General features: G+C 40.1%; 2 protein-coding genes across 3 annotated transcripts; both read left to right on the top strand.

Moving 5' to 3' along the window:
* Window positions 1-207: 207 nt before the first annotated feature.
* On the top strand, window positions 208-4,148 carry LOC139204030 (gamma-glutamyl hydrolase). The gene is made up of 9 exons (XM_070833974.1): window positions 208-326; window positions 472-586; window positions 1,041-1,091; window positions 1,171-1,255; window positions 1,574-1,712; window positions 2,090-2,196; window positions 2,836-2,929; window positions 3,030-3,167; window positions 4,009-4,148. Exons 1-9 carry the CDS (start codon window positions 209-211, stop codon window positions 4,125-4,127), a joined length of 966 nt encoding a protein of 321 aa, XP_070690075.1. The 5' UTR covers window position 208; the 3' UTR covers window positions 4,128-4,148.
* A 2,333-nt stretch (window positions 4,149-6,481) lies between these two features.
* On the top strand, window positions 6,482-21,027 carry rnf122 (ring finger protein 122). 2 transcript variants are annotated; one of them, XM_070834229.1, is made up of 6 exons: window positions 6,482-6,555; window positions 12,130-12,286; window positions 18,941-18,986; window positions 19,069-19,110; window positions 19,245-19,324; window positions 20,622-21,027. In XM_070834229.1, the coding sequence occupies exons 1-6, from the start codon at window positions 6,531-6,533 to the stop codon at window positions 20,734-20,736; spliced, it is 465 nt and encodes a 154-aa protein (XP_070690330.1). In that variant the 5' UTR covers window positions 6,482-6,530; the 3' UTR covers window positions 20,737-21,027. The 2 variants fall into 2 exon arrangements, with proteins under 2 accessions (XP_070690330.1, XP_070690329.1); XM_070834228.1 differs by having other exon boundaries at window positions 19,242-19,324.
* The last annotated feature ends 3,208 nt before the right edge of the window (window positions 21,028-24,235 follow it).

Genomic DNA, 24,235 nt, shown 5'->3' with positions numbered 1-24,235 from the left:
CATGTGCAGTAAAGAAGTGATCACATGTAAATCTGGGCAATCCTAACTTCCCTGTACCGACTATATCCTCTTCTGACTTCACATATATAAGTCTGCTGCAGCTCCTTTCATTAACCCACGCTCTCTAACAGCTCCATACTTAGATTGAACCAAGCCTTGATTGGTCACTGATTGGTATTAAAAACTGAGAAACATGTCAACTGACAACATGTCCAAAACAAGATTTTCAACATATGTGTGTTTGTTTTTTGTCTGCTGCTTCTGCTGCAGCAAAGCTTTGCCGACTAAACTCAACCAGGAAGCTGTAAACAACAGACCAGTGATCGGTAAGTGAAATGCACCTCTAGGCTTGAATATTAGGGATTTCACGCAGAGACGAAGAGGAATTTAGGTGAGGAGATCCTTTGTGGCTGTATTATTGTTGAATATTCTCCAGCATGCATTCATAGCTGCTGCGTTTTTGTCCCACAGGTATTTTGACTCAGTTAGTTTCAGATGAAGTCATGAAACCATTCGGGAGGACCTACATACCTGCCTCCTATGTGAAATACATCGAGTCTGGGGGCAGCAGAGTGATGCCTATCAAGTGGGTTGATTTCGCTATTGTTGTTACAGTTATGATAAACCATGTCATACATTTGACTTTATGCAGGATAATTCTATCTATAAACAGCAAAAACAAGACAACTAACCCCCTTTTTTAATCTGCAGCATAAAAATCTATACAAGGCTTCTTTAGACAGTTGCATCGGAGTAATGTCAAGTTATTCAAAGATGGTGCTTTTTGAGAATAAACATAAATGCAGCATGTTTTGTTACTGTAAGTGACATTAGTTAGATGGTGTTAATCCACGATTTTATTAACTATAACATCACTGCTGGTATTTGCTGCTTTTGTGGAAAGACAAGAAATAGATTTCTCTAGAGAATAATCTACTTCTTTCTCGTCTCTCCCTGTCTGGTCTTGTGCTTTTGTGCCATCCGAACAATGTGAAACAATATATTGAAGAAGCATTGTCTGCTTTGTTTGTCTCCCACAGGTTGACTCTCACTACTGCTGAGTATGAAAACATTTTCAAGAAGATAAATGGGTGAGCGTTTGTGAGCAAAATAGCATTTATATCTTCCTCACCCATCTGTCCCTGCTCTAACTGTGTGCTGTCTATCTAGCTTGCTTCTCATCGGGGGAGCAGCAGATTTGGAGGCATCAGACTTCGCCAGGGTGGCGAGGACCTTTTACACGCTCGCTGTGGCGGTTTGTACAGCAGAACATTATTTTTATTGTTTCTCCCTTAAAGGCAGCTACTGTCTGTCCCACACTCTCCATCACCCTGCCTGTCTAACCCTCTATGTATCTTCTGCTCAAAGTGATTTTTCTTTTTTCTGTGTATCATCATCATTCAATATTAAAACCCAACAAGTCCTGGTGCAGATATTATTGTTAGTATTACTGCTGTTAATGGAAATTTGTTTTTCTGCCACCGACTGAACAATCTTTGGTCATAACGTTGTTGAGAGGTGTTAGCAATAAAAGCATTGTCTGTCTGTCTGTCTGTCTGTCTGTGTATTCCAGGCCAACGATGCAGGGGACTTCTTCCCAATCTGGGGTACCTGCATGGGTATGCAGCTGCTGACTGTACTGGTGGCGGGTGAAAATCTGCTGACAAACACCACAGCTGAGAACATAGCGTTGCCCCTCAACCTGACCACAGGTTCAAACTTCTGGCATTATTGTTTTTATGTATATCTTTCTTATCCAAGTAAAACCACAGTGCCGATTTGCATTTTGAATCAATGTGGATAAAAGGATATGAGATGGACTATTTGTGAAAAAGTGCATGTATTGAATGGTACCAGTTGGTGTCAGTAGAGGCAAGTTTCAAGTAAGTAAGAGGGAGTGTTTGGCCCCAAAATGAAAATCTCTGCCACTGTTATGAGATTATCTCGGTATTTCTCTGTGTCTTCTAATGTTATCATTGTGTGATGAAATCTTGCATCTCTTGAGTTAGATTTTTTTCTTAAAAGAAATATACAGTTCAGTATTTCAATACTGATATATATATACTTTCTCAATACTTTCTCCCTGCAGAGGCCGGCTCCAGCAGGATGTTTGCGAGTTTCCCCAACGAGCTTATGAAGGCTTTGACCCAAGAGCCTCTGACGGGCAATTTCCACCACTATGGACTTACAGTGAAGGTACAGTGAATCTATCTGGTGGCCGGTGTCTCTGTGCTGTATGTTTCACTTCCTCTTGGAGATTTGTGTTGCTATTCTGTTGAGATGGTTTCAGCATGTTAACATGAAACGTGCTTCCCAGGCCCTAAATGACACTTATATTACAGACATAAATGTATACTTTAACAATCTGCGGGTGCAGCGTTCATTAAGCTTTACGTCACCTACGTTGAAAATACATTTTCTTCATAAAGTGTATGGTTAATCAAGGCTGGATTACTTCCCTTGGTTCACAGTGTGGTAGGTGGGTTGTGTTAATTTGATTAATTAAGTCCTGTAAGTTTCAGCTACTATTAAGCTTATATGACGCATATTCCAAAATGTATTTGTGTTTAATCAAATCACCACACAGCAAACCTGAAGCTGTTCAGTACTCCAGCACAGGAAAACCTTACACAGTGTACAGAGAGACGTGTATTTCTCTCCCGGCTGGATAATCTGTCCATGCTCTCAAGAAAGATAGATAAGATAAATTTCAGTGATCCCGCATGGTCTCAGTAGAAAAGAAAGCACAAGAGCACATGTTTTTTGTTGATAAAAACTTAGATGTACAATATGGAGCATTAAGATAATAAACAATGATAAATAATGTTCTTACAGACCTTCCAGGAAAATGCGAAGCTGCAGAGTTTCTTCTCTGTTCTGTCTACAAACGTTGCTGAGAATGGAGCTCACTTTGTCTCCACCTTAGAAGGTTACAAAATTATCTTTATATTAATTTGACAAACTCAATCATTGATCTGTAACACGTTTCTAATAATATATATATATATATATATATATTTCTTTGTCAGGTAAAAGATATCCCTTCTATGGAGTACAGTGGCACCCGGAGGTGAATCGTTTTCAGTGGAACAGAAAGATTAACTTTCCTCACTCTGTCCATGCTGTTCAGTTATCTTCTCTGCTGGCTGAGTTTTTTGTTAAAGAAGGTAAGAGACACATTATCAATAACAATCATTATTGATCCTCTCATTAGCTATTCACTATGGTTGTGGAATATGAAGATTTATACCGAGGGAGATGAGCTACAGAGATATACTGTTATTACTGAAGCAGGTATTTCATTCTCTGGTTTTGCCACAAATTGACCTTCACACCTGCTTATTTGACTAATGAACAGATTCTCAATTGAATTTCTGGATAGTTTTCTGTATCATTGCTGTTATTCATAATAGAGTGAGAGTCACGTGACTGAAGATTTAATCTATATTGACCAACCATTAACAGTTGAAAAGTGAGCTGTTTGTCACTGAGCTGATGTTTAAGAAAACTGTGAACATGCTATAGTAAATAAACTAAATACTTACCTCTGGTGGTATTAGATTATTGTGGGCAATGTTGCAAATCAACGAGCAGGACTTCTTTATGGAAATATATGGTTTTTATATCAGTACCTTGAGTTTTGTTGGTATTTTCAACACTTAATTCACTGGATTAACAAAGAAAGTCATAAATATATGCTTATTGTATCCAGAAACTGGTATAATATCTGTATTTATTTAAATGAATAACGAAAACAGACAAGCAATTAATCTAGTCTAGTTGTGCTTGTGTTGTGGAATGACAGTAAATGAATCGTGTACCTTATTGTACCTTGTTAAAGACAAATCTCATTATAATTAAATCCAATTAGGCTAAAAATAATGCAAATATTTAAGTTCACATTTAAAACTTATATATCGTGTTTGACCCAATGTCCCCATAGGGATGATGAATCTGTTCTATTCTGTGCTCTTGTAATCACATGCGTCTCACTTCTGCTTTGTTTAGGAAGGAGAAGTTTACATCAGTTTGACAATCCTGAGGAAGACGCCTCGTTGCTGATTTATAACTACACGCCAGTCTATGCTGGAAACTTCACAGGATACGAACAGCTCTATTTCTTCTGAGTGTTTCCGTCTGTGTGTCACTCTGTGCATGTAAAACACAACTCTCTGCTCGCAGTCTACGGCGCAACACGGCGCTTTAACCCAGAGTGCACTCACAAAGCCTGCCCGCTTTTAATCACAGCGAGGCCTCCAAGCAGTGAGCTCATTTCATCCACTTGTGTGCTGATTCAGAGATCCTTGTTATCACACTGACGAGTGTTACTGTATTATTTTCCTGAAGAATATTTTCCTCCGATTTTTTGTCATTTTGCAGATGAATGTGCTTTTAATAGAACATCTGGTTGGCTCTTTAAGGAAAAGTCAGTGTTTTTCTGCGTATTTAGGTGTCTTAAAAACCTAAAAAGGAGTTTACATTATGTAAAGACCAACATTTGGTGGATATCCTTTATAGGCTGATTACAGGTTATATTTTAGATTCAGTATATCTAAATATAACTACAATAAAGAAGTAAAAGATTTGACCCAGCTATCTCACCACAAGCCCCAATTAGCCGCTGTTCTGGAGCTTTCGATCGTACCACATGTTCTTCCCCAGCAGATGGAGATTTTTTAGACTTCTCTTCCCTTTAAAACCTGACACTGAAAGTTCTCTGTTGACTTTGGAAAAAGGAGTAGACCAAACAATCTCACAGCATTCAGCATCAAGAATGAATCTTCAATCTAAAATAGTAAAATGTTCTTGAAATCATTTATCCCAGGCAGTGTGGAGAAGTTTGAATCAGCATTCAGACGTTCGTGTCAAATCAAATGTAATTGAACAATTAACTAAATAAACAAAATGTAATAAAAGAGAATAGATTTTGATTTTATTTTGGGCTAATAAAGAGCAGTTACCAACCAGACAACTGCTGTACATGTATGACCAACTGGAACCCCGGACCTGCCAAACACCTCCAGGTTTATCATGGGACACTTTAGTTTGTGGTAATTTGTTAATTTGTTCGTGATATTGTACAATGTTCCTCACTGAAGCACAATATGAGCTGATGAGGGCCTAAAAGTGACATTTGCAGGGTTAAATTTTTGAAGATTATGTTTTAGGGTTGAATCCTAAAGATCATGCTTGATCCTCCAGACAGTAGTTAGACAAAAAAATCTTTTTCAGGACCTTTCAAACCCATCATATTGTCTTCATCACTGAATAAATATCCCTTTATTGACTTTGAGTCAGGGGATTTCTGTCAAAATCGCTGAATAAGTCAGTGTTTAATCAATTGATCGGTTAAGGGCTGCAACTAATTTTATTTGAATCATTGATTAATTTACTAATCATTATTTTGTCTTTTGTCTATTTTGTTTTGCCAAAATCTTGGTGAATGGTGATCATACTTGTTTTGTTCGACCAATAGCCCAAAACCCAGATATATGTTGTTTACAACCACATAAGATAAAGAACATTACAATGTTTGTTTTTGCTTAGATGATGCTTAAAGCCCACATGAAACAGCATTTCAAGAGTATCTTACTTCCGTATTGTGATGTATTTTCAGGTGTCAGGATAGACAGGCGGCACATACCATGTGTGACCTCAGTGTCTTTCTTTATCATCATCATTATTATTTTTATACTAATTTCACAGTAAGATAAGATAAGATAAGGTATTCCTTTGTAAGTGTCATGACGGGGACATTTATTATGTTAAAGCAGACAGGAGGGGATTTAAAAACATATATCCAGTTAAGACAGAGGAAGAATAGAAACAATATAATATACATGGGGGCGATATTAAAAATAACTGTATATTGCACAAACAAACCGCACAGCCACACATCTCATAAAATAAAGTGTGACCTCAGTAAAGTCTTGGCAGTGGCTATTAGTCGATGAGCCCCTGAATGAGCCAACATGTGGAGGTGAGTGGGGGCTGATGATGACCGCTGGCAGAAAACACAGCCGAGCCGTCACAACACAGGCCGACCTGCTGATTGGCCTCCCCGCCCGTCAGGAGCGTATACATGGGGTGGGGGGCGGGAGCAGGAAGACAGAGCCACTGCTCCAGTTTCTACCCCCTCATACACAGACGCTGACGCTGGGTCAGTGTTATGCCGAGTATTAATAATAACAGAGGAGAGAATAAAGGAGAAGAGAGAGAGAGGGAGAGAGAGAGGGAGGGAGGGAGAGAGGGAGGGGACCCGCATCACTGCTTCTGCTTTTTTTCAGTCTGCAGGGACGAAGCGGCGCAAATAATGTGACACAACCCCGCTTATCAACTTCCGACGGGCTCCTTTCATGCACCTCTTAATTCGTGTTTTTCACAGGTGCTATTGTCTCTTTCACCTTGCTCACTGCTGGCAGACTCCCACCGGCTCTGCTTTACTGCGGTCATCCATCTGCTCGGGCGGCTGCGGCTTGTTGGTAAACACGAATCGGATCCCGCCGGCAAGGACTCCCTCTGGTGCATTGATGCACCCGTTTCAGTGGTGTAACGGTGAGCAGTCATTTTATACTGTGAGAGCTCCGTTTGTCAGGCCTCCGTGATAAATAATGTGCAATCCAGCCTGTTATGACTGTAGTGTTACAGTGAAGCTCCCATGTTGGTAACATTGTAGACTGTAGTCTCTGAGTCTCTCCAGTGTTTTCTAAATTTAGACATTCCCATTGTGAGAAAAGACAATGTGTCGCACATTATACTAAAGAAAAACAAAATCACTCCTTTTAAGGCTTCAGCAGTGCTTGACAGTGAGTTTACACAGTTTATTTTAAGTCCACTTTTTAGGATTTATAAGCAGCAGGCTTCATCTGCTTTGCATAAATGGTTTATAACACTATGTAGTTGTATGAAGTGTAATGTATCAGTTGTAGCACATTAAGTTTTAAAGTACAGCTACTAATAAGTAGAAGCAAACAGGATATTGTAGGACAACAGTAAAAGACAGGTGTAATAATGTAAAATATGTCTTCATGGGAGAAGTTATCACACTTAAAAATGTCCTAACATCTGCACACAACTACATTATTAAAGATTCAGTAAGTTGGTTGATCTACAGAAAAATTAATCGGCACCGATCCATTAGTAATTCTTCAGGTAAAAAATGACACACATTCCCTGCTTCCAGCCTCTCAAATGTGAGCATTTGATTCTTTTTGTCACATATGATAGAAACATGCATATATTTAGATTGTGGACTGTTGGTCAAATAAAAGAAAGCATTTGGACACATCACATAAAGTATTTTTTTTGCCAACATTTATAGATAAAAGGATACATTTATAATGAAAACAATACCTAGTTGCAGGCTCTTACAATATAGCATGCTATTTATTAGATGTTTTGTACGTTTCTTTTAAATACTAAATACCCACGTATTAATTGTATTTGAAGTTACCTACAGTATCCCTTTTAATATTCTACTTTCATGCCTTAATGGACTGATTTGTTACTGTGAAGAAGATGTTAAAACAGTGATTATCTGACAAATTTGTACATTGACTGTCTGAATAATAGATTGCGTGACAATCAATAGAATCCCATATTTCCATCTGAATTAATACCAACTGAGAGCCACACACAAGTCCAGTCACTGTGTTACATTTTGCCTCTCTGGGTAATCTTGTTTATACTGACTGACTCTATCTTCAGTCTCTCACTTACACTCCTCTTGGCCTTGACCAATTATTTTCAAGAAGTCTGAGCAACTTCTCTGAGTTGTTTGAAACTGCTGTTTGCGTCTGCGGGCACATCTGTCATGCTTAAACAAAATGAATCCCTTTATTGCACTGAAATGGTGCGGCAGTGCTTCATTGTCACAGTGAGACCTGGTGAAGATGATGGATTAGCGGCCTTTTTCCTCTGACTTTGCCTGCTCGAGTGCAGCAGCCTCTTCGGTGGACTGTTGGTGGTGCTCAGACAAGAACAATTACTCCCTTTGTGCTGCTCAACTCCCCTGCTATTCATAGGGGAAACAGTACACACATACACGCTCACACACACACACGCAGTATCAAAGAGTGACATTCTGCTGGAAAAATGAAGCAGTATCAGGCAGCCACAGCTCAGCGTCAGCCCTGTGTGTCAGTGTGTGTGTGATCATGCCTGTTTGTCCCAGTGTTTATGCGTGACACATGTAGCGCTTTCATGCATGTGATGTGAAGTTTTTTGGACCCAACCTACTTTTCTTGCAGGCATGCAGGCAGGCTTGAGTGTTTCCCCCCCATGTGAACTGTTGAATATTTTATGGGAAGTTCTGTCTTTAGTGCAAGCAGCAGAAGCAGCTTTGTGAGAACGTATATAGGACAAAACCCCATCAGGCATCTCGTAGAAGCTGTCAGGGAAGCTGCAATAGTCGAGGTATTTTAAAGCTCTATCAAACCACGGAGGGACTTTCCCGCCTTTCTGAACAACAGCATGAAAATCAGCCCGACCGCTGATTCTCTCTGTCGTCAAACTGAGAACTTACGCGAAGCTAGCCTACATCCTTTTTCTGCATCTGCTACTCTGGGCGCCATGGCAACGGGGCGCCGCCTGAGTGTGCCAATATATAGGTCAGTGGTGATGCAGGGCTCCACCCAAAGCAAAATACCACATATAGCTGTCTGCTGTCCATGCATTCAAATGTGGAGGAGGAAGGTGTGGGCGCTCATCCGTACAGACAGTCGTGACATGACAAACATACACACACAGGAAGACGTGAATATGAGTGACCCAGATTTGGATCAGGAGTCTGCAGCAGCTTCACAGGTGATTCGTGTCATCAGCTGTGCAGTGACATGAATACAGGAGCAGAGACACGGCCCCCCCCCATCGCCCCCCCCCCCCACCCCCCACCCCACACACACACACACACACACACACACACACACACACACACCCCTGCACGCGTGTCTTTGTCTGCCGTCGGTCTCTGTGAATCAGATTGTTTGACAAATGTAAAGATCCTCATGTGTGTCCAGATATGGTTGTGGACAATAAGGTCAATAGTCTAGAGGAGCTAATGTAATGAAAATTAGTTCACATTTTTCGATAACGTACATACTGTGTCTCCATTTGGGGTTTTTAAAGACAATTAACAATTGACTGTTTTTAGGCAAGAGTTGGGATTTTCCTGGACAACTTCTCCTAATTCCAAAGTTTGTGGAGAGGGTAAAAGTCCTTCATTCCAAATCCTATCCTATATATTATTACATGATGCCATTGGATTTGTATTACTTTCGCATCATCCGATATATCATTATCTGATTTTTTTAAACTCTGGATTATCAATATGAGCATTGGCCTCAAAAATTCTGTTGTTTTGGGACTTTTGCTGCTGCAAAGGGTTGCAGTATTAATCTGAAGGGTTGTGAGTTGATTAATTTGGAGAGAAGACACACACAGCCCTGTTACATACATTTGTATTCAGTTTTTAGGCAAAAACACTAAAATCAAATAATATTTAGTATTCTCTACTACAATTACACCATAGGGGGATGTAATATATATGAATAAATATAATTGAAAGGTCAGGTGGTTAAATAAAATGTGAAGTTTGGTGTTTGGTTGGTGGCTAATCAAAGCATGCTTTAAACAGCAATAATTTTGACACATGATCTCAGTATTTGTAAAATCTTAGCCACAGCCCTGCACATGTCCTTCGATCAGTTTGTGTTTAATTTACACACTCAAGTTGACGCTGGCGATCGAGGATCAGGCGAGCGCCGAGCGAGGTCTCTGGTAATGATCGCCTCTCGCTGTGAGAAGTCATTTAGTGGTGGATCTTGAATGCAGAGCCATCAACTAGCCTCAATAAATGGAGCATCACTGCTCATTCAGAGAGAGTGGAACTCAGAGGTGGGAAGTATTGATCCTCTCATATTGCAATTTCCACTGTGAGGCGGGAGAAATGTCAAATAGAAATGTCAACGTGTCACTTTGGCTGCAGGAGTGACCAGAAATACCAGGATCGATTAAAAGAAAACTGCGCCCCAAGAAAACAATACCCATCACAGGGAAATGAGACTGGCTGAGGTCTTCATTCATCCCTCCATTCATCTGTCCATCCCTCCACCTGTGTGTGGCTCTGTTTGTTCATTCATACATCCATCCGCCTGTCTGTATGTCCACCCATACATTTTCTACAATCATTTCCATAGGGAACTGTCTGTCTGTCTGTACCTCCATTTATCCATTTGTAAATCTACTGTATCTGTTTGTCGAAACATCCATTCCTTTTTCCCTCCATCTTCCCATCCATTCTTTTGTTTGTCCATCCATACGTCCATCTTTCCATCTGGGTCCATTCATCGTTCCCTCCATCCATCTGTCTAAGCCACCTCTTTAATCATTTGTTTATCCATCTCTACATCCATTGTCTGTCCATCCACTCATGCATCCATCCATCCATCCCTCCCTCCATCCATCCGTCCGTCCGTTTGTCCACCCAACCCTACATCAGTCTGTTTATGCAACCTTTCATCTGTAAATCCACCAAGCCATCCATCATTTTTTAAGAATAAGAATGACTTTATTCATCCATTTGTTCATTTGTTCATTTGTTCATCCACCCATCCTTCCCTCTGTCCATCCATCTATCATTGTAATCTGTAAAATTCTTGTTCAGGGTCACACAGGCCTGGTGCCCATCCCAGCATGCACTGGTCAAGAGGCAAGATGCACAATGGATGCCAGTCTAGTAACACCTACAGGAAATTTGGAGTTTCCTTTCCACCTGACCTGCATGTCTTTGGATTGTGGGAGGAAAGTGGAGCAGAGATGTAGGAAGAAGAAGCTAACTTTACACGAAAAGGGATATTTGATGAATTTATTGAGTTTATTGTTACTGTAACGATGCCGCCATGTGGCTTTGAAGCACACAAGTCTGGAGCTCACTATCATGATTAAATGATACGCTAGCTGATTTCATTGAGACATCTTTTCTCTGGGTGAAGTGGTGCTAATCAGTGGAATCAGCTGCTATAGTGTTTGATCAAGATGAAAAGCTGCAGACTGTCTCAGCCCTCTGTGGTACACAGCCTCCTGTTCCTGTCTCTTTTGTGGGCAGGCTCCTATCAGCAGGCTGTGATGAGTCCTGTGTCAGCTCCGATTCACTATCACTGACTGGGTTAGTGTGACCCCGATCTCACAAAGCCCCCTCTCACAGATACTGACTTCTCATTACTCATTCAGACACACAAAACACAAGTGTACTCTCTGTATCTCTTTGCCTCTGCCTGTCTAATCTTCAACTGTTCCTTTGCATGTCTCCCTTGATTTTCATGCTTGCACTCTGGAAATTCGTGGCTCCTCTCAATTTATTTCTACATGATAAATAACACAATTAAACCGTACAGTCAAACGTAAAAATGCTGTAAACTGTACACATACTGCAGCCTGTCCAAAGCCATGCCACATTTGTTCCTCAGTCTTGTCCCTCCCCCACCTTTCTACCCCTGACCTTGACTGCAGACACCAGTGCTACAGTGATAATCTATTTCACGGTAAAAGAAACACACACAGGAGTGTATATAACGCCAAAACAAGAAAGATGAGACTAAGGAGGGAAACTTTAATGGGAAAACCATCTGCTTGGATCGGAGCACACTGCAAAGTTCTCCCTAAAACCACTCACGACATGAAAAAAATATTTTTTTATGTCATTGTTAATGTGTACGGATTGAGATTTTATGCTACCGTTTTAATGAAATTGCACCCACTGATTTTCTGGACTGTGAGGGCTGAGAAATGTAATCTTTTTGTTTATTTGTCTATGTTACTGTCTCGTCTGTCCACTTTAATGCCTATAAACTACACTGACCTGTTATGAGACAGAGAGGTGTGGACTTGTCTTGTTAGGAGATGCAGCCATGTTGCTTGGGTACCTCATTAAGAGTGTTTCACAGGTTTAGTACAACATGGAAAACGTCTCATTTAGCATCACATTAAAAGAGCAGTGGCCATCATATTTTCCATGCCCCTCTCTCTTTCTATCTCCTCGTGTCTGTGCATGTGTGTGTAAAGCTTGTCTCCCCTCCTGACTGTGCTGTTCCCGTAAATACATTTTTAAATCGTCCCTCTGTCTCTGTGTAGGGTGCTTCTGTGGTCTGGGACTGGTTTACTCCAACAAGTCGTGCACCATGCCGCCCATCACCTTCCAGGACCTGCCCCTCAACATCTACATGGTCATCTTTGGGACAGGCATCTTCGTCTTCATCCTGAGCCTCATCTTCTGCTGTTACTTTATCAGGTGAGGGGAAACAGAAGCAAAGATGTGTGACTTTTCCCAGGCATTTATTGTGTGCATGCATTTTTCCTCTTGGTTTGGTTTCTTTTTAGATGTGTCTGGGAAGCACAGGAACAAAGTCATATCTGCCCAAATATCAAGGTTACATACATAGGTTACAAGTTCAGCTCAGTCCTTGATTCATTTCAGGCTATGGTGAGCAGAGTCCAGATCACCTTGGTAGCCGAGTGGTTTACAGCGCAGGCCATACGACCTTGTGGTTGCATTCGTCACCGGTTTGATTCCAGCTGACAAACTTTGTAGCATGTCATACCCTCTCTTTCTCCCATTTTCTGTCTACCTTCACTGTCTGGATCCAGAAAAGGCAAAAGAAAAAACACACACGTGGAAAATCTTTTAAAACTTGCTTGTAGAGCACGCCTTATAATTCGGTCAGATCTAGGTCGCTTCACGTAAAGAACAGCTCTTTGTGACTGAACTGAGACCAAACTCTTCTAAAGGGTCCAAACAACACAGTGTTCATACCAGAAATGAGAAGCAGGAGGTTCTTCAACACACACGCTACTCAGGTAGGCGCTGTGGCCCAGACATGACGCTGCCTGCAGATGGTTAGAAATTTGCTCTTCACTCACCATGAGTAATGGCACAGAGCATACTGCAGACACACCTACAGAGGCAAAGCACAGGGCAGGTGTACGTCATCGCTTTTGGCTAAGTCACATGCAGGTGTTTTCTCATTGGTTTTTACTGTCAAAGCTCAGCGGCAACTAAGATCGAAGTTGAAATAATCTGAATTTTTAGCACAACGCATGGTGGCAATGTTGAGCGTTGCGTCACACCAAATTGGACGCCACAGCTCCCCTCATAGGAAAACAATGGCACAGCCAGCGCAGAGTGGTTTTACCTCTAATCATATTTACGTGGTTTAAGAGGCTACAGCCTACCTGGCAGCTCTGTGAAGCTGTAATTGGTCACAGTGGTGCATTGATTTCACCATCCAGTGTACTGTGCTGGTATACTACTATTTGCTAATTACATGAAACATGGCTATAAACTAAAGTTTTGGACAAAGTGAAAATTTTGACCTGATGTTGGCACTAGATGAAAAGTTATTAGGATTCATCCTCTGGGGGACATGAATATCTGTACAGAATTCGATGACAATAATCCAGTAGTTGTTGAGGTATTTCAACTATAGCGGTGGACCAATTGACCATGCATAAAAACATCCACAGTGGGGAGATTGTGTGTGTGTGTGTTCTTGTATTCCTTACTTGGACACTCACAGTGGAGGGAACACAGCATCTTGTGGGGACATTTTGATGGGCCTCATTAGGAGATGAGGTTTATAGGTTATTATTCTTTAGTTATAGTATACACTGTATCAATGGGAAGTCCCCACTAAGATAGAGGCACATGGTATGTGTGTGTTTGTGTGTGTGTGTGCGTGCAGGCAAGAAACAGTGAGGGAGGGAGGTAGGAAAGAAGAAGAGGAACAGGGTGACCTCTCCCGCTGTTGATTGTGAACTCCCTGATGAGCTGAAGGGACGTTTGTGTCTAAAGGACGGGATATGAGGCAACAGGAAGCAGCCCATCACAATGTGTGAGGACAGCAGTGAAGGAAAGCTGCAGAGAAACTCTGCTCAGAATAGACACAGTCTGGACAGCAAACAGTGGGAGTACACAAATCACTACACATGAATGTCTGCAGTGTACAAAACCTTGTGAGGAAACATCAACACCTGCAGTTTGTGTTTTTTGTTTTATCCTAAGCTCTCTTTGGATGACTGAGCATCTATATCTGCAAATTACCTGACATCTCTTAATGTGGTGTGCTATTTTTGGTGTTGTCTATGATTTTGGATGGCCATCCAAAATGTTTGTGTTATCAAAATGTCAAACAGATTTAATGAACGTGTCTGTCGGCTGGAGACATCCTGAGCCAACGTGCTGTCTAGAAAAGTGCACAATGTTCGTCATCAACTGTCGCAGTGGGTATTTGGCAATTTTTGCTAAATTTTGTGTATATGCCTCCTGTGCAGCTCAATTTTCTACGCTTAAATTCGAACAGCAGCACCACGTGAAATGAAGGTGCCAACATCATAATCAACGTCAAAGTTCATTCTTGACCTCAAAACACCAGTTCACAAAAAATCTCCCCACATGGTATATTTATATTTAAAGTGGGTATAACTTATATTTTTATGATGAAAATATATTAAATGACAATGGGAAAGGGGTTGCTCATGGTGACGATCCTACGGAGAATCATCACCTGACTCTGTGGCTCTCCTCTGCTTTACGGAGCTTCAAAGTGAGTTTCAGCTCTTTGTTGAGTGATGCTAGTTAAACCCACACCTTTACTGTATTGGTTCAGTCTGGCAGCTGTTTTTAGCGAAGAAGCTCTAAAAACCTTCAGTACAGACAAAGTTAGTGCTTTGCTGGTGAACATAGTGAAGCGTTTAGCTGCCAAAGAGCCAGATATTTCCATCAGGAGTTGGTGGAGACCAAAAATAGAGCTAAAAAAGAGTTTTAAAATTTAATTTTCTTCATTAATATTGACTTAAGAAACGAAAGTCCCTCACTTTCCAAGGTCTGGAATGAACTTCGAGCCTCATCTTTTAATCCAACATAGACGAGAAATGGTGCTAAAAAGTGCTCATTAAAAAAATGGAAATTTGAACATTATCAAGTAGCCTACATAACAACAGGGCACATTCCATGTGATGATGAAGATCATATGGTGTATATATGTTGTAGAGCTGCTGAACAGCTACTAAAAGGACCTTGTGATAAGATTATTTTTTCAATAAAAGCGACAGGATGAATTTAGCTCAATATGATACAGTAATGTAATATGTAAAAGTAATATTTCAATACACGACAAACAGCAGGTACCATGCAGCAGAGTTAAATAGTCAAATGCCAAACTAATAAATACTTAGTACCATTTAGTTTTGATGACTATTGTAGTAGTGAGGTCAGGCACTTTTTAGTAATCATGAATGTTGTGTTAGTCCTGTGCTCGCCACTGAATTGATCATCAGCCTTGTCAGTAAAGCTCGGATCCTTCCTTTTTCTCTTGAAGCACTTGCCTATGAATCAGAACCTATGAGTCACTTCCTTTTGGTCCCCATTAAAATGCTGAAGGTAGTCTTGGGTAGGAGTGTGATTGTGAATTCATTTATAGACTGGGTGATTCATCGGATGAACGCTGAGCGATGAATGCCATTCTTTGTCAGGGGCAGGTTTCCTATTATCCCTGTCAGACAGGCTCGCTCTCAATGCCGTGTGTCAGGTAGTTTGCAATGTTAGGTTTAAACATTACAGTTAAACTTAAGAATCTGTCTCTATTCGTCCATATGAAGTTTTTTCTTTTAATCATACAAATCAATTATATCAAGTTTCTTTTTTTTTAAAAGCCTTAAGATCTAGGGAGGATTTGCTGAGGGAAAAAAACAAAAAACGCAATCATTTCAGGTTTCATATTCAACCTGTTCTAACAATGGCACAAAATGGGGGTGTGCGCAGCAGTACCTGCAATGTTTAAGAGTGCAAAACCATGAGGGTGCCAAGAGCACACACCAAAAATATTCTTTCTTTTAATTATATCCCAGTGTGTTCTAACAGCAGTGGGTCTGTATTTCTGTTGAGGAGCAGTACAGCAGCCACAGTAGTCAGACAGATATTTTGAGAAGCACAAGGTGAGGGGGCAAGCTGAAGGTGTTTTTAACCAGAGAACAGAGAACGAGAGCACAGATATCAAGAGCACAAGAGACACTTTCTCCAAATAAATAGACTAACTCATTTAATGTCCTCTCAGTGATCCTTGAGACTAGACCTGTCAGATCCATATCCATATGGGTCCGTGTCCCAGAGGGGAATAAACACAGTTTCTAATGCTTAACACAGCTGTTCATTAGCCGACAGGAAACACGACGGGTCAGTGTACTCAGTCAAACTTCTAATAATAAGTGCTTTCTAAAATCCCACACAGTACCATGAAGCTGGAAATGCTGACACAGATACCATCTTACCTGCGGAGAATTGGACGGCAGACTGAGATCTGGAAAATAAAGAGGCAATTAAATCCAAAATACTTTAGCAGCAGGAAGGTCAGACTAACGTGTGAACACAGCAGTAGAGTCAGCAGCTTATCAGTCAGCTAGAGAGACGTCTGTAAAGTTGGTTAAATCTTTCTTTGGGGTGACATTGGTCTGTGGGTTGGATTTTATTTCATTTTCAGGACTACTTATGCATTCAAGAGATCATCAAATGGGAACTGTAAATGTCAAAGCAGGAATTATGAGATGGCACATGGTGATTATAGACAGTCACATTAGCGTATGGATTAGCAAAAAATGAAACTTAAAGGCCTTTTTAAAACAAAATGTACTATTTCATCATGAAATTAAATTAGTAATTCATTATTTAAAGGTAGAATTGACAAATGTAGTAATCTTTCTACTGTTTTTAATTCTTAAATCTACACATTGATCATAAATAAATATGGTAAAACTATTTTTATATAAATAGCACAAGGTAAATGGCAGAGTACAGAATCAAAGGATGATTCATGTATTTTGTTTTGTCTTTTGCAATGGCAATGTAAGAACATCTGTCTCTCTGTATGTCTTCACATTTACTTTTATTTACGCAATTAAAAATCAATGAAATTATCCCACAAGCTGTCTGTACAGCTGCGGCAAAGCCAGACACAGACTCTGACAAAGTTTTCTCCACATATCATTGTATCATTAACACCTGTTGAATTCATTTTTACTTCATACAATGAGAAGTGGTCAGTGGTAGCTGTTTGAGGATTTTCTATTCTTCCAGACTGGGTACTGAACTCTCCATCATGCCCCCCTTCCACCCACTTCACATCATCAGGCATGGGAAACCTCAACACATGTAAAGCGTGTATCCTTACATTGTTCTGCATGGAAGATTGTTAGTGGCAATCAGTGTAAACAATAAACCAAGTGGCAAAAGCAACGAATAACTGTCATTTCCTTACTTTAAGCAGTGAGATATGATTTTTTCTTCTTTTAGGGGTATCAGATCACAAATAAATATTCACCTTTCATCTCATATACTCTCACTGAACTTAGTTTCAGGCTGAAATCACAGACAGTGATAGACGTTTGAGTCTATGTTTAGTTGTGTAAAAACACAAGGCCAAAAATAACCGTCTGAACAGACACAGCTCGCCAAGTGATAAAGATCTCCTCTCCATTGTTGGTTTTGGGGGTGGTGCAGCGATTCAAAGAGGCAACATACTCATTAGTTGTGTTTGTGTACAAGTGTATTTGGCTATTTGTGTGTGTTAGAATTTGCGTGTAGTTACATTATTGTGAGCAGTGTGTGTGTGTGTGTGTGTGTGTGTGTGTGTGTGTGTGTGTGTGTGTGTGTGTGTGTGTGTGCTTCCAGAAGAACATGTATTTGTCTGTATGTGTGGCCACTGAAGCTGTTTGAAAAGACAGTTAATGTACCCTGCAATTATACAGCTTTGGTTACACAGTAGTCCCATAATTTGACCACACAAACTTAAATCTGAATGCCTGAATGCAATGACCTGCTGTTGAACTCTTTGCTTAGAATAAATACAGACGTCTTTTAGTCCAGTTATATTTGTTTGTAAGCTATAGTTAAATTGCAGGTTAAGATTTTACATGCATGGCCTAGAATCAGTTTTAAAAAACATGTATATGACTTATGAAGTCCATGACCAGTAACAACAATAAAATGCTGAGTAGTTTTGCTTTCTATAGTTTGAATGCATTTGCTGATAATACCGCTGATCAATGGATCAAATGACTGTGTGTATGTATAATGTTAAAGTGGTCACTCATAGTAACAAACCCAGAGAATATCACCCAACGCTACAGTTTCCTCCAGCTGTTCAGAGCATTTTTGTGTCTCTCTGCACATTGTTTAGCTGTTCGGACCCCAACGTCACTGTTTTCATTCAGTCTCTCAGCTCTCATCATTGTCAGTGTTTCCAGGTGCAGCAGGCAGCTTTTGCTAAAAAGAAGAGCTCTAACTACCCAACTGTAGTCCAGGATCTGTCCAGCAAACACACAAAGTTAGTGACTGGCAAATATAGTGAAGCATTAATCAGCAAAAGAGCCAGAAGTTGGTGGAGACCAAAAACAGAGCTACAAGGAGTGCATATGTTGTATATGTTGCCACAGACACGACTCCAAATGAATGTCTGTGTCTGTGTTTGCTAATAAGGTCATAGATGTGTCTGTGTGGTGTTCACAGCTTATTTCTGCTTCCCCCAAGTGGTCAAAAAATAAATTTTTGTGATAGTCCTCTTCTACTTTTTTCACTGGGGGAAGAAGAATTCAGGTCCTTATAAGTAAGAAATAACACAATGTAAACAGATGTTACATTTATATTTTTAGTCTGTAAGTTTTAGTAGAAAATATCCTTGAAATGTAAATATATATATCAAAAGTAATTTAGTCATAATTTACTTATTTAGCAGAATATTTTTACACTGTGATATTTCTACTTTTACTCGAGTAAAGGATTTCAATACTTCTTCCCACACTTGAAACAAAATGTACATGCAAAGTATGGTTGACTGAAGGTTATACAGATTGTAAAAACTGTTCTTTATTAATGTGTCTCTCTGCTCATCCACAGCAAACTACGACACCAAGCCCAGAGTGAGCGGTTTGGATACAGAGAGGTAAGCCTGAACTTAAAGGTCTAGACAAAAAACTAAAAAAAAAAAACCTCTCTTAAGCAATTTTGTTTTTGTTACCCAACAGGTGGTTTTAAAAGGAGATCCAAAAAAGTTGAATCTTCATGGGGTAAGAATGTGATAAAATGTACATGATTTCTGTGAGCAAACCAAAAACGAACCAAAAAAAACAACAATGATTTCTAATTTCATCGCATGACCGTCCTCTGTCTCCGTTTGTCCTGTCTGTCACTCACACAGCAGACGTGCGCCGTGTGTCTGGAGGACTTCAAAGTGAAAGACGAGCTGGGAGTGTTGCCATGCCAACATGCTTTCCACAGGAAGTGAGTATGGGAGAGCACAGCAAAGTCTTTCTGTGCTCTTGTTACCACTGTGCGCCCGCCTGAGCTTGTTAAAATGAAAACGGTCATGTTTGATCTGAAGTTCAGTCATCATGAATCGCACAGATGTTTCGTGGAGCTACAGGACTTCTTGTTCAACACTGCTGACATTCATTCATTCACTTCTTTCTAGTCGGGGTAGGTGGGAGAGGTGGTCAGTTCAGTTCAATTAAATTTTTATTTATGCAGTGCACAGCAACAACAGCAATGATGACTACTATAATAATAATAGGAATATGACTAGTAATAGAAATAGTTACAGTGGGAGTCATGCAGGCCCGTGGTGGCAGGCGGTCGTCAACAATGATCCGTGGTCAGTGCGATAGTGTATCCCAGCATGCACTGGGTAGATGGCAGGAAGAAATAATGTTAAGATCTTGTAGGGGAAGCATGTCTGGATACTGATGTTTAGAGAGGCAGACTGAACGAGTATTTGACATTTATTTGACTGTGCACAACAGGAAAAGTTGAAGAGAAGTAAAACCAGCAGGTGGCTGATTGAAATTCTCCCAGAACATCCCGGAGGTGTGTTTCAGAGCTGCCAAAGCAGCAATGATATTTAAAGACTGGATGGAGGAACGTCGGCAGAAAAATCTTTGTGAAAATCTGAATTGTGAATGTAGGGACTCTGACAGCGTGGGAAAGTGGAAGTATGTCTATGTAGGAGAAGTAACGGAAATTCATTCATAGAGAAATAAAATAAAACGGTGAGGGAGGGGGCCCTCTGTAATAAACTCTAACTAAAGCTTCACATACATTTCTCATGCCCGGGCAGTGGTGAGATGTAGTTAAATACACTCACTCAAGTTTTTTACTTATTACAGTTTTGAGGCTCTTTGACTGAGTATTTCCATTTTCTGCTACTTAATCCTTCTGCTTCGCTTCAGGCAAATATTGTGCACTTACATCAAATACATGTATTGTTACAGTTACTAGTTACTCTAAACATTCAAATTTCACACACAGAACATATGATCTTACAAACATTCTTCCTTTTACTATGTTTACTTTTGATATTTTAAGTACATTTTTGCTGCTAATATTTAGACTTTTACCATTTTTACTTAATAAAATATCACAATACTTATTCCATCATGTACATGGGTTGTATGCATGGCTTTTGTTTTGATCAGTGAAACATGTCAAAATGAGCGAGAGGAGTCATAATCTCACGATGCAGATACGGTGAAAAGTTTGGCCTCTCTTTTCATGCCTCTGCTGTCTGTGTTCTTCTGCACAGGTGTCTGGTGAAGTGGCTGGAGGTGCGCTGCGTCTGCCCCATGTGCAACAAACCCATAGCTGGCCCCCCTGAGCAGCACCACAGCATAGGGACTCTGCTAGATGAACTAGTGTAACCTGTCAAACCCCTGCCAGCCTGGACAGGACGCCCGGCCACATCAGCTGGTATAAGTTAGTGACCAACAGGAGGAGGGACACTGTTTTTGCCGTGAAAACACAGCAAAACGCCGACATGATGGTAGTAAGTTGGGGTAACCTAGTTACCACCCCGAGAAAGACTATGAAGGATGCTGTTGCCTGGCAACCATCTCCAAGAAGGCAACACAACACCTTGTAGTGTCTGAGAGATTATCTCAAGCCACCCACACATCACTCCACCACTCTTCTTTCAACACCCCCTTCTTCACCCGTTCCATCACTTCTTCTTCTCCTGTAACCTCGAGTGAGGTTAATGGCACCACAGAAGTGCAGGAGACACAGTTCAGTTTCACAGCGATGTGTACAAGTGAGTGCTGAGGGATGACAGTAGGAGGCACTGATGCCCTCTGAGCATGTATGAGTGTTGTATGTCATGGTGGTCACTGATATGAAATGATAATGAATGAATATGAATCAATATTGGCTGAGACATGGATGATGCCTCTTCAATTGAGTTCAAGGCAAGATGTTTTGAGCCACAGACAAATTGATATTTTCTGCCTAACATGACAGTAGCACAAGACATGTTGACAGAAGTTACTCTGCTAACAATTCAGTGAATCCTCAGAGTTTATGAAAAGAAGGGTTTAACAAAAATGTTTGGAGCTGTATAGAAACGAGGGCAAGAAAGGAATGACGTATGGCGACATACACAAGGTTGATTATAAAGGAAATAAAAAAACTATGGCCTAAAATTATAGATTGACATCACACTGGTTAAGAAAATAATGGAAAGGGTGGATCAGTAGGACCTAAATGATTCATATTACTAGAAGAAGCTTAAACTGTGGTCCACATGTAGCAAATGAATCAGTTTTTCCATCGAGACTCATAAACCAGTTGATTTTTTAGCTGAAACTGATACTGATGTGTGAAATATTGGTGCCCACCTCTGCAGTGATATCATATACTGTATGTTCTTCATACTGTCTGTGGTCCAGTTGTTTTTTTCCACTGGGATGTTGTATTGTTCAGACATGTTTTTATTGTGTTAATATAGATGGAAGGAACTGACACCTCCTGCCTCTCGCTATAACAGTTTGGTTCTTTGTTGAAAAATGTTGATTTTTTAAAAAATATTGCCCTTTGAATTCACAAAAAAATTGTTTCTCTGCCTTTGTTCTACTAAAATGTCAGATTAAGTTTTGGATGCAGCACAGCAGGTCCCCTGTTTTCAGGTGTGGTGAATCTTTTATAAGCGTCTGTGAAGTATCAGAGATGCTGCTTCATCTGAGGATAAAGGACACAGCAGTACAGTCCTTCGGTGTTGTTCTGTGAATTCATCCAGGAGGCAACTAAATCTCACTTCAGTTTTTGTGGCATTTTTGCTGGTGATTCCCTTTCACATTCCTCAGTCAAAGTTATGTTTTTTTGTGATTTACAGCTATTCTGAAAGCAAAACACTGCCTAGATTGAGCACAAAACTCCAGATACAGAAGGCACCTGCACTGTAATTAAAAGCCAAATGCACATGTGCCAAAAAACTGAAAAAAAAGGGTCAATCCTGTTGCATTTTCAACACACAAGAAACATTCACTCTGATTCTGGCCACATTCCACATTTTGTAATTCAGCAGATGTAAATAACTTGAAAGAATAATAAATACAGTTGTCTGTTTTGCTCAGCTCCTCTTCTTGATTTCTTGGTAATCGTGTATCTGGCGCCATCACCAGGTGAAATAATGTATTGAAAGGTGTGATAATCTATGTAGGTCTCTGGTTCTCTGCCTTATTTCCTTGTGGCCCTTTAAAGCCAAACTATACTGTATCTACTCCCCAGGCACAGATCTGTGATAAGTAGTTTAACCAAACATGAGGTTTTCCTCCTCAGATATGATAGATATGAGTAGATTTTAAATTTCTGGATAGGTGTAACTCCAGTATTTCACAAGAAAAAAAACAGGAATATGTTATTAGAACTGTAACATTTTGTCTTCCTCTTTCCTGTCTTGTTAAAAAGGGCTGTAACTAACAGTTATTTTCATTACTGGTTAGTCTATATATTTGATTTGTGATTATTTTTTTCAATTGTTGTTTATTCTTTATGTCAGAAAATAGTGAACGCCTATTCCAAGTTGCCAGAGCCAAAGCAGGCTTCTTCAGATTGTATTTTCTGTCAGACCAGCCCAAAGATGTTCAGTTTTTAGCATTATTTGTCACAAAATATAATCCATTGGCTACCCACTGAGTGGGTGGGCTATCCAGTGAGTGTTAATTAAAAGAGATGTTTTGGCTTTAAACGGTTAGATAACCCCGAAAAACATATCTCCTCATTAGCTTGTATCGACATCTAGCAATGCAGATAGTTTTTTATTTTATGGCTGTTTTTTTTTATTATTATTATTTTTTAGACAATCATAGAAACTCAGCACCTCCTGAGGCCTCAGTGGAAAAAAGCAAATAAATATATAAAATGAAATAAATAGAATGGGGACATTGTATAACATCATCCATCACTGGATCCAACGTGTGTGTGTTGGTGTGTGTATGGGACAATTATATCAAATTAAGTGTATGCTCTCAAGGTGGATCCAATGGTCTCAGGAGCTATTCCAATTAGTGCTTTATTGCTTTTTTATTTGGCCACGGTTTGACATATTTTTCCCTGAGATTTATTAGTTTAAATCAGAACTGTGCAAGGCCAGATACCAGTGAAGGTGATTAAGGAAATGCTTGGATTTAGTTTTAAATTTGATGTGAGAGATTAAAAAAGTGTAAAAAGCTCTGAGTGCTAAAAATCTTCAGTTATTTCTCAAGAATATCGACAGATTCTGGCAAAGTTTGGGTTTACATCTACTGTTTGCCTGATACAGACTGAGCACAAACACCTCTAAGACAGCTTCACAACAAAAGACAAAAACAGACATAAAATAAGAGCAGCAAATAAAATAGATAAACAAAAGTGTGTTTAACAGGTGGGTCTGGGGCTGGTTTTTAAAATTGTTGACCTACATTTAACAATATCTCTTGACTGGAAAAATACAATAATTAATTACCTACCGAACAATGTCACTGTATGGTGAAACCTCCAAATTTAAAATATTTATAACAATGAATTGGATACTGAATCTCCATTTACCAGACAAACCCTTTTCAGAGAAAAACAAAGTGGCAAACTTAAAAAGATTTAGAGGAGTCAGCTTGGCATCTGAATGGAAACAAGGACCATCTGTACGCTGCCTCATTAAATGTGCGAGACCCCGTCCTATTGGTGGGATCCAACTGGTACCTAGCTATTTCCGCGCAACAGATTGCAGGTGGCAGAGCATCGAAAGGCTGAAGGGCAGTCCGTACTCCGTTTGCCTTCTAATTAGACTTAAGGGCAGGGAGGAGCCTCGGAGGACCTGAAAGGGAATTCAGGATGAAGGCAGATGGTGTGAGATCTCATGGGGATGGAAGTGAGAACTGGGTCTGGTAG

The sequence above is a fragment of the Pempheris klunzingeri genome, chromosome 7 (genome assembly GCF_042242105.1).
Source record: "Pempheris klunzingeri isolate RE-2024b chromosome 7, fPemKlu1.hap1, whole genome shotgun sequence".
Classification (NCBI taxonomy): domain Eukaryota; kingdom Metazoa; phylum Chordata; class Actinopteri; order Acropomatiformes; family Pempheridae; genus Pempheris; species Pempheris klunzingeri.
The sequence above is the reverse complement of the archived record's forward strand: the minus strand, read 5'-3'. Positions and strand labels throughout refer to the sequence as shown.

Coding starts and splice junctions, on each gene's coding strand:
- rnf122 (XM_070834228.1), top strand. CDS start 6,531: ATGCACCCGTTTCAGTGGTGTAACG. Junction 12,287..18,940: donor TTCTGCTGTTACTTTATCAG/GTGAGGGGAAAC, acceptor GCTCATCCACAG/CAAACTACGACACCAAGCCC. Junction 18,987..19,068: donor AGCGGTTTGGATACAGAGAG/GTAAGCCTGAAC, acceptor GTTACCCAACAG/GTGGTTTTAAAAGGAGATCC.
- LOC139204030 (XM_070833974.1), top strand. CDS start 209: ATGTCCAAAACAAGATTTTCAACATATGTGTGTTTGTTTTTTGTCTGC. Junction 327..471: donor AAACAACAGACCAGTGATCG/GTAAGTGAAATG, acceptor TTTGTCCCACAG/GTATTTTGACTCAGTTAGTT. Junction 1,092..1,170: donor ATTTTCAAGAAGATAAATGG/GTGAGCGTTTGT, acceptor CTGTCTATCTAG/CTTGCTTCTCATCGGGGGAG.